Source organism: Vigna unguiculata, chromosome 9 (assembly GCF_037176805.1).
Source record: "Vigna unguiculata cultivar grain cowpea cultivar isolate G323 ecotype 2 chromosome 9, ASM3717680v1, whole genome shotgun sequence".
Lineage (NCBI taxonomy): Eukaryota > Viridiplantae > Streptophyta > Magnoliopsida > Fabales > Fabaceae > Vigna > Vigna unguiculata.
In genome coordinates, this window is record NC_140800.1 from 16,037,657 (window position 1) to 16,053,859 (window position 16,203).

Sequence of the window (16,203 nt, forward strand, 5' to 3'; positions counted from 1 at the left end):
AGGCAGCTTTGAAGTTCAAAAGGCGTGATATAAAATTATAATCCTTGCATGCGCAAAGAGATTGTATTTATACTTTATACTTTTATATATGTATAGGTTCTTAATATAATGTGTGTATTGTTCTTGACCCTTGGAGAGTGTAGAGACTGCGGTAGGTTCTTCTTTTAAGATACGGTAGCCAGGGAATTTTTCAAACACCTTTTAATTTTGGCAGTACTTGAAACAAAGAACAAGAATAAGAAATAATACAGTTATGTAGCAGAAAGCAATGTCTTGTTAGGCTCTTCTTTTTCCGTGCTTAGTTTCCTTCCCTGTTGTGGTGCACATGCTCTTACTATTCACATAAATAGAAACAAGTGGCAAGGTTATGCAATTTGAACAAACTTTTTAATAAATCACTTTCAAAATATCAGTAGCTTCAAGATTTTATATAAAAGCTTTTGTTTCAATTTACCATGATATTAAGGATGAAATTATAAGAAAATATTTTAAAATGTTAAGAACCATTAGTTTACCACAAAACATAATTGCATTCAATTGAGCTAAAAAGAAATTAGACTTGCTTGACTTATCAAACAGCGCTTATATTTTATTCAATGACCGTCGATGACTAGGTATGTACTCCATCGCTGATTCGTATCTTCAATATGCATTTTAGAGCGACGATAGAGACCGAATCAACTTTTTATCACGGTTCAATATAATGATTAGATGATGGACACAGGAACAATAGCTAGAAGTGGATCTCAATTTCAAACCAAGAAATATAAGATATTTGATTCACTGTTCTCTTTTCTAATCCGATACTCCATTCCAGGGAGGAAATTCGTGATGTAGCTGAATTTTGGGTGATTGTTACATATAGATTACATGTAATGTGACATGCTACACATTATATGTGCAATCATCTTAGATAATGACATCAAACTAAATCAAAATTGCATATATTACATTCTTGAGGAGACCTACATCTCGCGTGCTGAATCAATTATCAATTTCTAGTTTTCTTTTTTCCTCTTTTCTTTGCACTAGTTTCCGGCCCTTCAGCCTCCTCAGCTTTCTGCTCGGCTTCTAATAGAGCCAGCTGCAGTGTCAAAAGAAAATCATTTTTAGGGGCAGGTTTGAAGAAATACTCTACAAAAACGAGGGTAGATGTTTGTGAAACAAAATATTACCTCGTCAAGAATAGGTTTTAGCTCCCTGTACCGTGCTTCAGCAAGATCAAAACCATCCTTGCGGAGTTCCTATTACCGAGCAAAATTTTACCACGAAGATATGAGGCATTCATCAGTATACACATGTATTTGTTTGTATATATGAGAAAAAGAGAATTGGTAGGGGGAGAAACTTAAATTAGAGCTAGATGAATTCAAAAAAATTATATTCCCGTACATTTCAAAATGGAAAAATAAAACATTAGGGTGTACTTGTTCAAGAACTAAAAATGATGCAAGAACTAAAAATGATGCAGTGCAGATTTCGAACATAATTTACACTGCAGGTTCATGGTACAACAAAAGTTAAACAGTTGGAAACATCATACAACCTAATTACATTCCGTCTCATAACATCTGGACCTATAGAATGAATTTGATGTTACCATTATCATTCATATTGTGTTTTGAAAATCGTCCAAATTTTTCCTCCACTAAAACCTGCAAAGCCTTGGTCCTTCCGTTGTCTAGTTTACCTCTTTCCAGGAGTTTACATTCATTCCCAGAATTGACCAAATTATGGAATATTTCAAAATTAAAAGTATTATTAAAATTCTTATCATCCATTCATTGCAAAATCTGTTATAATAATGCAAACCAAGAGAGTAAAACCACCAAAAATGCAAAAAAGCAATAAAATGGATTTTGTTCTGCAAAATGGATTGAAAATACCTGGAAATGAATGATGAACTCAACAATACCTGGAAACTCTAAGCAAATCCTCATGTCGAAAATAATGTACTTTTCCAACGAAATTGTGCATTTTACAAATCAACTATCATTATTTTGTGTTTTGTCATCCAAGTTTTTTTGTACATGGATTTACTGTCCTTTATCAATTTTTGTGCATTTTACCAACCCTTTAAATGTCTAATGGTGGGCAATCGAGTCATGAAAAAAAAAAAAGGCTTTTAAAAGGGAAATACCTTCATTTTGCAAAAGTTGGTGACAAAAATGTTTTTCTTAACCTTTTTCTGACACATCAGCACATGACTGTACAATTAAGGGTTGATAAAATGTGTGAAAAACGAAAAATATGATGGTAAACAGATGCATATTGCCACATTCATGTAAACAAATGCATGAACATCCAAACTAAGAAGAGAAAAAAATAAAATCAAACCAAATCAGATAAATATTATTTGTAAGCAGATCAGACCCAAATTTTATGAATTTTGAAGGAGTCAGGCACTTTGAGCCCAGTCAAACAGAAAAATCAATAGAAGTTTCTTTTGTACCTCCTGAACTACTGATATCCAGACATAAGAAATCAGAAACAAAATAAATATGGAAAGGGCGAAACAAGTTGTTGAGAGAAGAGAAGGGAAAGGTAGTATCAGTTAAAGGGGACCGCCCAGATAAATAGGGGGGATTAGAGTGAAAATAGTCCATTATAGAATCAGAAAGTTTAAATTAAAGGGGAAACTCAATAAAATTGTTCATTTCCTTTTCTTGTTTCATATAATTATAGAGGTTATAAAGGAATAATATAACTCTAAAGAAAAGAGAAAACTTACTTTTCCAGTGTGTTGAGTATGTTCATGGGCTGCCATTTGCCAATACATATTTGTACGCCTGTAGAAATCCCTCAGGGATTCTCCTGGCTATACATGCAAAAAGAAATCGATTGAGAAAGATGAGGGAAGAAGAAAAATACTAATTGAAAGCCCAGAGATGCTTTCAAAGGCACAAACAGAACCACATATATAACACAATCAAAGCCCAGTGTATTGAGTATAGACTAGTTTCAATGTTTAACCAAAAGTCTCAAAGGTCTTTAAAAACTAACAACGCATTACCATTGGTGTTCTCTGTGAATCAGACAAGCCAAGACTGGCTCTAATCTGCTCTATCCGTGACCTCCTTTCTTTCCTCCGGAGATTCTTTCCAACACCTTTGATTAGAGCAACAGCATCTCCCACCTGAACTGATGCATTCTGAGCCTGGTAGTGATCAAAAGGTGAAGCCAACTTAATAATCTAGGAAAACTTGTTTTGGAGAAAAATAAACTCCGGTCATGAAAAGTTTATCTCACGTGTTTGAATATTATCTGTGTTGAATAGCAATTCATGTTTTAAGGAAAATACCTTTGAAATGATTAATTTCTATCACAGAATTACACTTTTTTAGCAAAAGCAAATCTTGTTTCACAAGTTACTGGTTCTGACGAGTTTATTTTCTGTCCATCAAAATATTATTCACTGCAAGCTGTTCAAGATACAGTAACACGTAGTAAAAAACTGTATCTAAGAGAGAACCCCTTTGGTTACTGTTAGATGATATAGTATTTTGTTTAGTAGTTGGACTCAGCCCATTATGTATTTCTGGGTTTGGCCTATTATCATTATAAATAAACTATCCTTTGTGTAGGGTTTACACAAGGGAGATTAATCCCAAAACCTTATTTTCATCTTATTTTACATGGTATCTAGAGCTTAGGTTAATTTACTACAGCCATTGTCCTGACGCTCATTGTCGCCGCTTCTGCCACCATCACCGGAGTTGCAGTTTCGACCGACGACCAAACAATTTTGTTCGTCTCGGCCAGGCAACTCCAACACCATAGAGATCGCCACCATCAGAGCTCTCAGGCGCCTCCACGCGCCGCCGCAAGCTCCGGCAACCACCACTTCTCTGCCGTGAGTGACGGCGCATTGCCCGCCATTTGCTACGCTGATCACCTTCGCCTGAGTCGCCTTTTTGAGCTCTTTCTGGATCTGTGGTTGTTGTATCAATCGGAGGACCTTGAATTTTTAGGGTTTCTCCCTCTATGGCTTCTTCTGCTGCCACTTCGGGTGTGTCGTCTTCAAGCACCCCTCTGTCTGAACCCTCTGTTTATACCAACTACGTCAATGTGCATTTATCCATTGACAAGTTGGACACAAATTACACGACATGTTATCAAACTTAGGCTCAAGAGTCAAGGATATGAAGATCATCTCACCCAGAGTGTAACTACAGTCGCTGCAGATGAAGTTTCCCGCTGGACGAAAATTGATGCCCAATTATGCATTGTCATTAAGTCCACCATTAACTCTTCGCTGAAACAAATGTTTCGTTCATATGAAACATGTTCAGACGTTTGGGCACAGGCCAAGTTATTATACACCAATGACACTCAGCGTCTTTATGGTGTTTGTCAGGATCTTCTCACGGTTGTTGCTCCGCGGAGTCCTGGTCCCATGGCTGAATATTTGGGCAAAATTCATGCCCTTCCTCATGAGTTTAATGAGTTATTACCTCCTGCCTCCACTCCAGCCGAAGAACTTGAGCAAAGGTCAAAGTTCTTTATGTTGTTGGCATTACATGGTCTTTTCGATGAATATTCCCATGTTCACGACCAGATTTTGGGGTCTCCTGTTGTGCCCAACTTCACTGCTACTAGTTCTGCCCTTTTACGTGTGCCAAGAAAACAAGTCATTGATACATCTACTTGTGCTGATGATTCCTTAGTCTTGACCTCTCAGCAGGATGATCACAATCGTTCTCGCAAGCCAGGAAAGGGACGACCCAAGTGTGACCATTGTGGAAAGTTAGTAGTTCACTCTGATCCTCCTCCCCGATCAACGACTGTGGATCTGCTTCATCTGATACCGCAGGGCATCCTGCCATTTTCAATGACTTTTTCAAATGGTATGAGGAACGTCAGAGTTCTAGTTCCACTACATCTGCTTGCCTCTGTTGCACGCATAGGGACATCATTTGTTGGCCTAACTCACTCTAATTCTCTTGGTCCTTGGGTTCTTGACTCAGGCGCCACAGATCGTATTACTGGTAACAAATCTTTGTTTTCTTCTTTGTCTTGTCCGGATCATTTACCCTCAGTTACAATGGCTAATGGGTCTAGAGTCTCATCTCATGGTGTTGGTACTGTTAATATTTTTCCATCCATATCCATTGATCATGTTCTTTATGTCCCTATGTCTCCATTCAATTTATTATCTGTCAGTCGTCTAACTCGTTCTCTTAATTGTATTATTTCCTTTATCAAAGATTTTGTTTGTTTACAGGACCGGAGTTCGAGACACATGATTGGCATTGAATGTGAGTCTCATAGTCTGTATCATCTTCGTCCTCCTTTACATGTTGGCGCAGCTATGGAATCACCATCCCTCCTTCATGCACAATTTGGTCATCCCAACCTTGCCAAACTGCAACAACTTGTCCCCAGCTTGTCCAAGTTATCTAGTTTGTTGTGTGAGTCTTGTCAATTAGGAAAGCATAGTCGTAGTTCTTTTCCTTGTAGTGTCTCACAACGGGCTTTGTCCCCTTTTGCATTAGTTCATTCTGACATTTGGGACCTAGTCATGTTAAGTATACTTTAAGTTTTCAGTATTTTGTTACTTTTATTGATGATTATTCAAGATGTACTTGGTTATATTTAATGAAAAATCGTTCTGAGTTGTTCTCTATTTTTCAATCATTCTTTGATGAAATTAAAACTCAGTTTGAGATTTCTATTCGAAATTTGCGAAGTGATAATGGTCGTGAATATCTCTCTCAATCCTTCAAACATTTTATGGCTTCTCAGAGCATTCTTCATCAAACATCATGCGCTTATACACCCCAACAAAATGGAGTGGTTGTGCGCAAGAATAGGCACCTTATTGAAACAACTCGCACTCTTTTAATTCATGGTGCAATTCCTTCACATTTTTGGGGTGATGCGGTTCTTACTGCTTGTTATCTTATTAATCGCATGCCTTTTTCAGTCTTGCATAACCAAGTTCCTCATTCTATTTTATTTCCTCACGACCCTCTTCACCCTTTACCTCTTAAAGTCTTTGGGTCCACATGTTTTGTCCATGATTTTAGTCCTGGCCTGGATAAATTGTCTCTGAGAGCACACAAATGTGTCTTCTTAGGATTCCCACGCTCACAAATGTGTTTTACTTCACACACCCCTCTTCTCGTTGTGAGCCACCATCTACTACTATAGATATCCATGTCCTGTGTGATCCTCCTAGTCTGCCCACTTCTAGTGCCACCTCGGATTCTCCTCAGCCACCTCTGAGTGTACCTATTGCGAATAGACCACCTCTTCAGGTTTATAGCAGAAGACACCGTTGCCAACCACCACCACATGACTCACATCAAGTGGCGAGTTATTTGTCTCCTCCGATTCCAACAACTGAGTCTGATCTTCCCATTGCCCTTCGTAAAGGTATGCGTTGCTCAGGGAGAGTCTTCTGGATTGGTATGTCGTCTTCACAAATCTTTATATGGCCTAAAGCAGTCTCCTCGAGCCTGGTTTGAAAAATTCAGTAGTGTTGTTCAACAATTTGGCATGTCTTATAGTGAAGTGCATCATTCAGTTTTTTCTCGTCACTCTAGTGCTGGATGTATCTACTTAATAGTATATGTTGATGACATTGTTCTCACAGGAAGCGACAACCTTGGCATCTTCCTCTTAAAGCAACATCTTTGTTGTCATTTTCAGACCAAAGATCTTGAAAAACTCAGGTATTTCTTGGGCATTGAAGTAGCACAATCCAATAGTGGTATTGTCATATCTCAGAGGAAATATGCATTGGATATTTTGGAGGAAACTAGGTTAATAAATTCTAAAGCTGTAGAAACACCCATGGATCCTAATACTAAACTTCTACCTAAACAGGGGGAGTCTTTCTCAGATTCTGAAAAGTATAGATGATTAGTTGGAAAGTTGAATTATCTTACTGTTACTCGTCCTGATATTTCCTTTGTTGTTAGCGTGGTGAGTTAGCGTGGTGAGTCAATTCCTTAATTCCCCATGTGAAGAATATTGGAATGCAGTCATTCGCATATTAAAGTATATCAAAAGCTCTCCTGGAAAAGGTTTACTATATGATTCCAACTCTGATACAAAAGTTGTATGTTATTTAGATGCTGACTGGGCAAGATCTCCTTCCGACAAAAGATCTACTTCCGGATATTATGTCTCGATTGGTGGTAATTTGATCTCTTGGAAGAGCAAGAAACAAAGTGTTGTGGCAAGATCTAGTGCAGAAGCAGAATATAGAGCTATAGCTTTAGCCACTTGTGAACTTGTTTGGCTTAAGCAATTGCTTCAAGAATTGCAATTTGGAGATGTCATTCAAATGACACTCATATGTGACAATCAGGCTGCTCTTCACATTAGTTTTAATCATGTCTTTCATGAGAGGACCAAACACATTGAAATTGACTATCACTTCATTCGAGAAAAAATCCTATCTGGGGACATCAAGACCGAGTTTGTCAACTTAAGTGATCAATTAGTAGATATTTTCACTAAGTCTCTTTGAGGACCTAGAATTGATTATCTTTGTAACAAGCTTGGTACATACGATTCGTATGCGCCAGCTTGAGGGGGAGTGTTAGATGATATAGTATTTTGTTTAGTAGTTGGGCTCAGCCCATTATGTATTTCTGGGTTTGGCTCATTATCATTATAAATAAACTATCCTTTGCGTAGGATTTACACAAGGGAGATTAATCCCCAAACCTTATTTTCATCTTATTTTACAGTTACCATTCAAATCTTAACAAGAAATATCGGAGTAAATGCTTCAAAATATGCAGCAAAAGAGAAAGAAATCAACAACTCACTAGCCATTTGAAATAATGAAATCAATGTATAGAGGCAGAATTCCCAAACAATAGTATATTCTGTTGTTCTCTTCCCTTTTTCTGTTATAGATTTAATAAATTAATTCCCCTCACCTTGTAGATGTCCCCTTTAATAGAAAACCTAAATTCCAATTTATAAAATTATTACAACTAACTCAAAATGCTATCACCCTTATATATTCATCAAATGATGTTGGCTCGTGGATGGTGTGGTCAAAAGCCAGTTCTATCCTTTTTAAAAAGCGGAAAACCCTTCATTTCATGAAGTTGCAAGGAAGATTCAATTTGGTGCCCTCCATTCAAACCTCAAATTCAGCTTACACCAAATAAATGATTTCCACCCTTTTATGTAATCTAAACATAATGAACAAATAAGGGAATGCCGTTTGATCATAACATACCCTAGGCAACAAGGCCTAGCATTATTTTGGGGATGACCGTAGCCTTGTTTATTTGACTCGGTTTCCAGTATGTGAATAAAACAAAGGAGAGGAAACAATAACTCATTCAATTTTTTCTTGCTTGAATTAAAAAGTTAGAATGTGCACCTCTTCCTCCTCCTCTTCCTCATCATCATCTTCATCAGTTGAACTCTCACCATCGGACTCATCTTCATCACCATCTTCATCTTCTTCATCATCTTCTGAAGCTTCCACCCATTCAGATTCTGAAGCCTGGGTTGATAAAACTTCAAGTCAGATTAAAGAAAATAAAACAGATCTGCGTGTATTTAATCAAGAAATTAGAATCACAATATATACTTAGATTAAATAAGCTGAAACAACAAAACTATATTAACAGCATCAACGATTCACCATAACTCATTCAGAGACCTTTTGTACGTTGACATCAGAAGATAAGTCACCCAGTTCACCACATTATAATTTGTAATTAAATTCTGAGGTATATTCCCAAATCATTTTAGGAGAAAACAAGAAAGGTATCTCTTCCTTCAGTGGTTAAATCTAATTTTTGGGAACGAGACAAAGTATCAATAAAAATTAAGATCATAAGATATAACTTTGTCAAAAATCGTTGTAAATTGATTGATCTAATCATTAGAACATATTTATTTGTGACCCTTTTAATAATACTAGGTGTTGTAGGAGTAATGAGGTGTCCCGGACCTTTGGAACTGGGTAAGGTACAGACATTCACCAATTCTATACTAGCAGACTTGTATCAAGCAACAAGTCAGATTATTTCTTGCTTAACCATTTATTATCAGAGAAAAGACAGGCAGAGCTCCTAAAACAGAAGAATTTGATATTTAGTCGTAAGAACAGAAAATGTATAATTATGTAAGAGAATGGGGTACATTTGATTTCCTACAGGTATAAATAATATAATTACTTTGAATCTATAGTATGGCGGCCCATGGCCACTATTTGCACTGCCATAGTGTTGCACTTTTCTGTAGCAGTGTCAGTGGCCACAATAAGGGCATTCACTGTGGCACTGCACCACTATACTGAGGGTGCCCAAAATCCTGAGAATGAACTCCAATACTAATGTTAGAGGGGCATCTTATGAAAGGTCAATCAATAAAAAAAAGTTTCAGCAAGATGAAAACCCTTTTAAAGTTCATGATTATCATGCCACACTTGTCTCCTCTCTGACCTGCGACACTCCATGACCCTTGTCATTATGTGACCCTCTCTCCAGCAACCTGTCTGACAGTTTTTGTACTTTTCCTTTTCCCTTTTCCTTTAGTTTTTTCTTGCAATATTGTCCTCATATTCTCAATCATCTGTTTTATGTAAAACCATTTTTTTGTGTATTTGTGTCTAATGGGATTTTTTTTTCTATTTTCATCTATGTAAAACCATCTATCTATGTTCTTTGTTAATTGCCACTCTGTTCTAAGTCTCTGATGTCTTTAAGTCATCTATCTCCCAAAAATCCAAACACATTAAATCCTTGTCTTTATATCTTTAGTAAGACATGGTATCCTTCATTACTATTTACTCAAATGTTTGGCTAAGAGCTAAGACCTATAGCTTTTTATTATAAATTATGAAAATGTCAAGCATTTTTAAATTTTTTTTAGTATTTATATGCATTTAGTATAATTATATAAAATATTTGAAAATAGTTGTATCCAAAATTTATAACTATGGTATAGAACATATGCATGTATTGGAAAAAGCTAGGTAAGAAAAAACTAACAGACCGGTATAATGCACTTCCATTCATCAAGTTTGCTAAGGTTCAAAGAATACAGATCGTCAAGAGTGATTTCTTGATCTTTAATCTCCATCATTCCACCATATATATATAACGTGTCTCTTCCAACGGCCATACAAGCATTAATACGTCCACAGGGCTTCACTACCTAAAGAATTTGGAGAGAAAAATCTCATTAATCAATAACCAGGTAAAATTGGTACCTATAAGATTTCTCGTCCAAAATAATAACCTCAGGCAAAGAACTTTGAATGTCCAATTTAGCACCAGATTCCTTGGGCTTTTCGTCAGAGTTGGTAAGATTTTCACCATCAACATTAGACATGTTTGACGCTATATTTTTGGATATATCATCAATGTTGCTTTCTTCATCCTCTGACTCCACAGTTTCTTCTCTTGCTGTACATGCTGGATTTATCTTCTTGTTGACATCATCAGGACAATTTTGTTCAACTTTTTTTAACTGCAAAAGAAATTTAATTTAATTAAGAAACAAAGTAACATGCAAAACAGTCCACAGGATGAGTTTTAAAATGTGGAGAGATCAGATGTATATATGCACGACATCCAATCTACCTTATCTTTTGTGGACTTCTCCTTTCTTAACTCCAGAGGATACCTATTACCCAAAAACGATTAAATAAGCTAATCAGGAAACATTAGATAAGATAACAGTAGCACACCTATGTTCTAAACAGAAAATCATCAATATACAGAGTAAAATACAAACTTCCAATAACTTAGACTCAAGACCCTACGAAAGAATTCAGTTCACAAAGGGCAACTTAAGACTATAACATGCTAGGCACCAACAGAATATGGGAGGACTCACCAGCGACTGGTGTCTAACTGAAACCCGTAAAGTTCATTCAGAAACAAGCTCATCATTACATCACCTGCAGTGTTGATGCAATTAAGATACTAAGCTTACAGCAAGCGTAAACAACAAAATATATCTCCTCTAAATGAACTTTGAGCAGACTATCTGATCTAATGAATTGTTTACAAACATTAGGTCAAAGAGATTACTTCCAAATCACTTGCTTGAAAAATATAAGCTGTCAGAAAAAATAACCTTCAACTTCCATATCCACAACGCCACCAAATAGCAGAGCCCTCCTCTTATGAACACACATTGAAAACCCAGCACGGGGACCAGGAGGCATTCCACCTTTCTTCACCTGTCAAGAAGGGAAAAAAGATTAAAAAAAAAATGTTAGAAAAAAATATATATTAAAAGCTTTGTCCTAAGCATCAGGGGTGTATGAGCCTATGGAGGGAGGAGGTAGAAGTAAATGAGACAAATAACATGTCTGTGCTTCTATTGAAGCTCACTAAAGTAATTTTAATTAGTGGGCATGGGAAACAAAGATACAAGAAACCTCAAACTTGACTAAGAAAAGGAATATACAAATTTACTCAATATTAAACTTAACTCCAAAGGACTACCTTGTTCCATTCCCAAGTCTTAGGATCGAGTGACCACATATCTGAATGAACAATTCCTTTCTCAGAGTTGTTCTTATCAGAGGAAACTTCTTTTGAATAGCCACCATATAAAAATATCTGCAACATGAAAAAGAACTATGTAAAGAAGAAAACATTCTAAACTTCAAAACTACTTTCTAGAGCCACACAAATCAATCACAATTATGAAGCAGCACATAAGGGAAAATTTTACTATAGAGATTGGCATAATGATAGATACCCATTAGTTAGTTCTTTACAATATATAGTTAGACAGCCAGTTAAAGAAACAAGGCAAGCTGCCTATAAATAAGAGAGGTGGAGAGAGAGATCTCTTGCCAACATTAAGAGAATTGAAGCCTTTGGGCAATGGGAGGTGCAGAACCTTGAAGATCTTCAGAGTAGGGACTTCTGGTGAACGTAGAGTTGCATAAGGAGCGGATCCAGGAAAAACAAAAATATATGAAGCAGTGTATTGTTTCTAGGGATATTTTCCCTATTTTTCACAAACTAGTTTTTTTTTAATGGCAGTTCTAACACATAAGTAGAAGTACTACAAAATGAAAATTATTAGCTTCATGTAAGGGAGATCCGTATTTTACTCACATCATCTTGGTAAACAAATAATTGAAAACCACTACGCGCAGTTGGCCACATTGCTCCAGGCTTAGGCTTTATTTCTTGCCACTATAGCACAAAATCACATCGTCATTAATAAAAATTCCCAAACAAAAAATCAACACTTCTACATAAAATGAAACAGCCTGATGTTTTGGTGCTGAACTTGAACAGTAAACAACATTTTAACAGGACAAGCCAGGTATTTAGATATATTTACCTTGAATTGATCAAGGTCAAATACAAATAGATCATTGTAGTACCTGCATAATATATTAAAACGTCTTAAAATCTGGCAAAGAAGTGCTATTTAGTGAATCAATACCAATGACAGGTCTCTAAAAGACTTTAAACAAAGAACATCAGACGCAAAATCTAAAAGTTATAGGATCAATAACACACAATTGCAATATTTAGAAAGGCAGAAAACAGAAATTCGTTGATAAGTTTCTGAACACTGAATCCCCACATGTATATTGTAATTAAAACAAGGCACCAATTTCATTTTCTCAAAATTCAATAAAATAAACTATTAGGGATAAATTTAAGAGTAATACATGTGATTCACAAAAACACCTTCATGTGATTATTCAATTACATTGTGTATGGTGTAACTCTTCATTATTTTATTCACAATGTTTTAGTCAGGAGCGATTACATTCCAAATAATAGTTAGTGAGTTAGCTATGAGTGGCTACGGTCCAAATAATACTTGAAATTTTTAGTCAGGAGTTGTGTTTCCAAATAATACTTGGGTTTTTAACCAAGAGTGGCAAAGGTTAAAGTAATACTCAGTTGTATCTTCACAACATTAATTTGCTTAGTGGAACTTGATCTTTTAATTGAGAACTGAACATAATCTTTATTTCTCGGTAATCCAATATAAAAGCATAGTGTAAATCCTTCCTTCTCTTATCTCTTCAGATTGTATGTAATTTAATTGTAACTAATCTCAAAAGGAGAGATTTGTAAAAACAAATTTTTGAAAAGTGCTTTTAAACAGTCCATCTGTCAAACAAGTTGTGCCTGACATTCCTCATCAAATGCAATCTCTTAAGAAAACCACTTGACAGTGCATTTGTCAAGTAAAACTATCATCTGACTCTATATCATCATACAACACTTTGAGAAAATTTCAAAAAGCCTTAAAACACAATTCAACTCTCCCTTCTTTTGCTTTTGGTATGTTATCGTGAGTTAACACTCCAGTTTGACAACCATGAGTGAGAAAAAGATTGAACCAGAAATTAGACCCCCAACTCAACCATGAGTGCTTTCAATTGCCCGTAGACTTAATTTATATTAGATTTCTGTTGAGTCACAGATAATTTATATTAGAACTCACTTTTCAAAACCAGAGCATTTTAATTCAACTATTAACAAGCTTTTCATTTGCTGCCAAGTTCTTTTATTTGTTTCAATGAGAAAAAAAATCACATACACATAATTAACACAGTTCTGTACAATAGAATAAGTAAGAAGCACTAGCAACCTCACTTCTCGGAGAGTGTCATAGAAGCCACCAAAAAGAATAATCTTGTGCTTGTACAATATCTGTAAATTAACCAGAATAATTTGACACAAGGAATTACAATAAACAGATACATGATAACTGGATTAATATGGATGCCACATATGATATTGGGGGAGGGGGATGCAGTAATTAACTACTAAAATAAAGATTCATAACTATGATATCAAAAACAAGGTTCCTAAACGTAGAAATAACAAGATAATTCCACGAGCACAAATAAGTTGGAGTGAACATGTAACGCATTTCCTATAAGGCTTTTAGCAATTACAATGAACAAAGCAATCACCCTTAATGTATGCAAAAGAGGAAACAAAGAATAGATCAGCAATAACAATCAATGACAAGGATGTTTAATAGGCTCTTAGCTACTACAGTCAACCTCCGCAAGAATGAATGTTTTGAGCTTGGAAAATGCAATCTAGTAAGAAGTGCAAACAATATGATGATTCAAAAAGGTCAATTAACTGAAAAGACAAAATAAACATTCCATACCTATTGTCATCATTAAATGGGATCAGTCTAACAAGAATTGAGATGTGCAAGGAATCCAACCTTGCAGCTGTTTAAAGAGAAAACAGTATAAAAGAAACTTCTGTATTCTCAATTGCACAATCTTGCACAATTTATTGGGTTATTGTTACTTCAACAAGGATAGTAGTTAAATCAGCTTAAGCAACAAGATAAAAAAAATTGTTCTTTAATTAATTTTTGCCATGGCTGTACTGCACTCTAAAAATAGGAATACTATACTGAAATGAACCAAATCAAGCAATAATGCCGATCATTTAATTTTGATGTTTTAACAGAACTGTAAACATGTTAAGTTAAATTCACATAACTTGTAATTCTATTTTTGCATTTGCAGTGCAATCCAAACAATAGAATGATGTAATTCAAGTTGAGCAGAATATCATGCACTGTCAGAAACAAACATACCAAAAATCTTTGATTAAGGATTCAATAATTTGACACCGTTACAGGTAAATCAATGAGTGGATTATGTCCCATCAGCCAGAACCTACCATTCGATGTCCTGAACGAGGACTAGGGCACCCTTTCAAATTAAGTTGCTCCCACTGATTTGTTTTGAGGTCCAACATCCAAAAATCCTAACCAAATCAAAATCCAAGAACAACATCACCATATAGTCAAAATCCAATACACCAAAGCCTCATTCACATCACATAACAGAAGCAATGTAATGCAAGCTTAACCTTGTAGTGATGAAACCGCTCTTGGTTTGGAGACGTAAACTCACCACCTAAAGCACAAACAAAAATTAAACATCCATAACCACACAAATTTTTCAGAGCAGCCAGCAAAGACAGGTAATTTCAATGACTAAGAACAACAAAATCTTATGTTTTGTTTGGATAAACTATTCCAAAGGTACTTCTAGGAAAAGAAAACCAAATAATCATTTTCATGAGCTAAAACTAACTTATAGAAAAAACTATCTAAAGCTAAAACTACTTCTCTAAAAGATCATTTTAAATTTTAACTTGTAAAAAATATTTTATTTTTCCTTCTTAATTTATATTTCTCATGAAAAATTTATCCAATCAAACTCTAATTCCACTGAATGAGTCAGCTTAGTGAATCACACGAACCTATTCAACTCAATTGAAAACCAAAAGTAAAGTGAATTACCAAAAATATAAATATAATTCTTCCATGCAACCGCTTGGTGAGCACTGCGCGGAGGAGGACTGTTAGGACTCGAAACCAATTTCCATTCCAGCTTCTCCACGTCATACCGGAAGAGATCGCCGTACACGAAGGTCTGCACGAATTCACATTGCAGCAACAACTCACTTATAAATCATATCAATCACTCAACAAACAAGCACAATTGGTTTTGAATTCAAACTCATAACCTTGTTGCCGTTGTAAAATTCGCCGCCGTAGAGAATCAACTCGGTCTCTTTCAACGGATTGACGGTGAGCTACAAGAGAAGGCGTCAAAACGGAAATCGCAATGGTGAGAGGTGAGAGGTGAGAGATGAAAGAGTGAGAAGTGGAGTTAGCGGCGTTACCGAGCAGTTGGAACGAGGAGAAGGCGCGGGAACGTTGTCATCGACGTGAACCTCCTTCTTCTTCGCTTCCTCTTTTTGAATGCTCAACTGCGTTAATTCAAGAGACGCTAATATATACAAGTTTGTTTGAGGATTTGGTTTGAGAATGGAAAAGTGATGTGAATGGAAATAGAGAGAGTACCAAAATGGCGTCGATGTCGTCTTCGGGAGAAAGCTTCTTGGTTTCCCTGCGAGCTTTCTTCTCTTCGGCTTTTGCGGTTTTTTTCTCAGTTTTCTCTTTGCCTTTGCCGGGTTTCTTGGTCTTCTTCCCCATCTTACTCAGAAAGCACACTGAAGTCTAAACCCCGCGGCGCAATAATGTACCCTTCCTTAGACCCTACTAGCAAGTAGTAATTCGAATTTTGCATAAATGTTTATGGATTAATGCATTAATTTTTGGAGTCATGTTTCTAATAATGCAATTATAAATTATAAAATTATACTACATTTAAGTAAAGTTACACTATAACATAACAGTCACATCGTTAAGAGAAAAATCAGACGATAAACTCAATTT

The 16,203-nt window shown here is 35.9% G+C and overlaps 1 protein-coding gene across 1 annotated transcript; it reads right to left on the reverse strand.

Moving 5' to 3' along the window:
* Positions 1-750: 750 nt before the first annotated feature.
* LOC114164150 (Galactose oxidase/kelch repeat superfamily protein) lies at positions 751-16,013 on the reverse strand. Its single transcript, XM_028048694.2, has 20 exons — positions 15,829-16,013; positions 15,648-15,734; positions 15,489-15,557; positions 15,262-15,394; positions 14,826-14,872; positions 14,634-14,720; positions 13,570-13,631; positions 12,298-12,340; positions 12,066-12,146; positions 11,442-11,558; positions 11,068-11,173; positions 10,825-10,888; positions 10,569-10,611; positions 10,225-10,455; positions 9,979-10,140; positions 8,354-8,479; positions 3,014-3,157; positions 2,732-2,818; positions 1,176-1,244; positions 751-1,084 (listed from the first exon to the last, which is right to left on the reverse strand). The coding sequence occupies exons 1-20, from the start codon at positions 15,958-15,960 to the stop codon at positions 992-994; spliced, it is 1,983 nt and encodes a 660-aa protein (XP_027904495.2). The 5' UTR covers positions 15,961-16,013; the 3' UTR covers positions 751-991.
* Between the last annotated feature and the right edge of the window lie 190 nt (positions 16,014-16,203).

Coding starts and splice junctions, on each gene's coding strand:
- LOC114164150 (XM_028048694.2), bottom strand. CDS start 15,960: ATGGGGAAGAAGACCAAGAAACCCGGCAAAGGCAAAGAGAAAACTGAG. Junction 11,174..11,441: donor AGACTTGGGAATGGAACAAG/GTAGTCCTTTGG, acceptor CCTTCTTGACAG/GTGAAGAAAGGTGGAATGCC. Junction 2,819..3,013: donor ATTCACAGAGAACACCAATG/GTAATGCGTTGT, acceptor TTGCATGTATAG/CCAGGAGAATCCCTGAGGGA.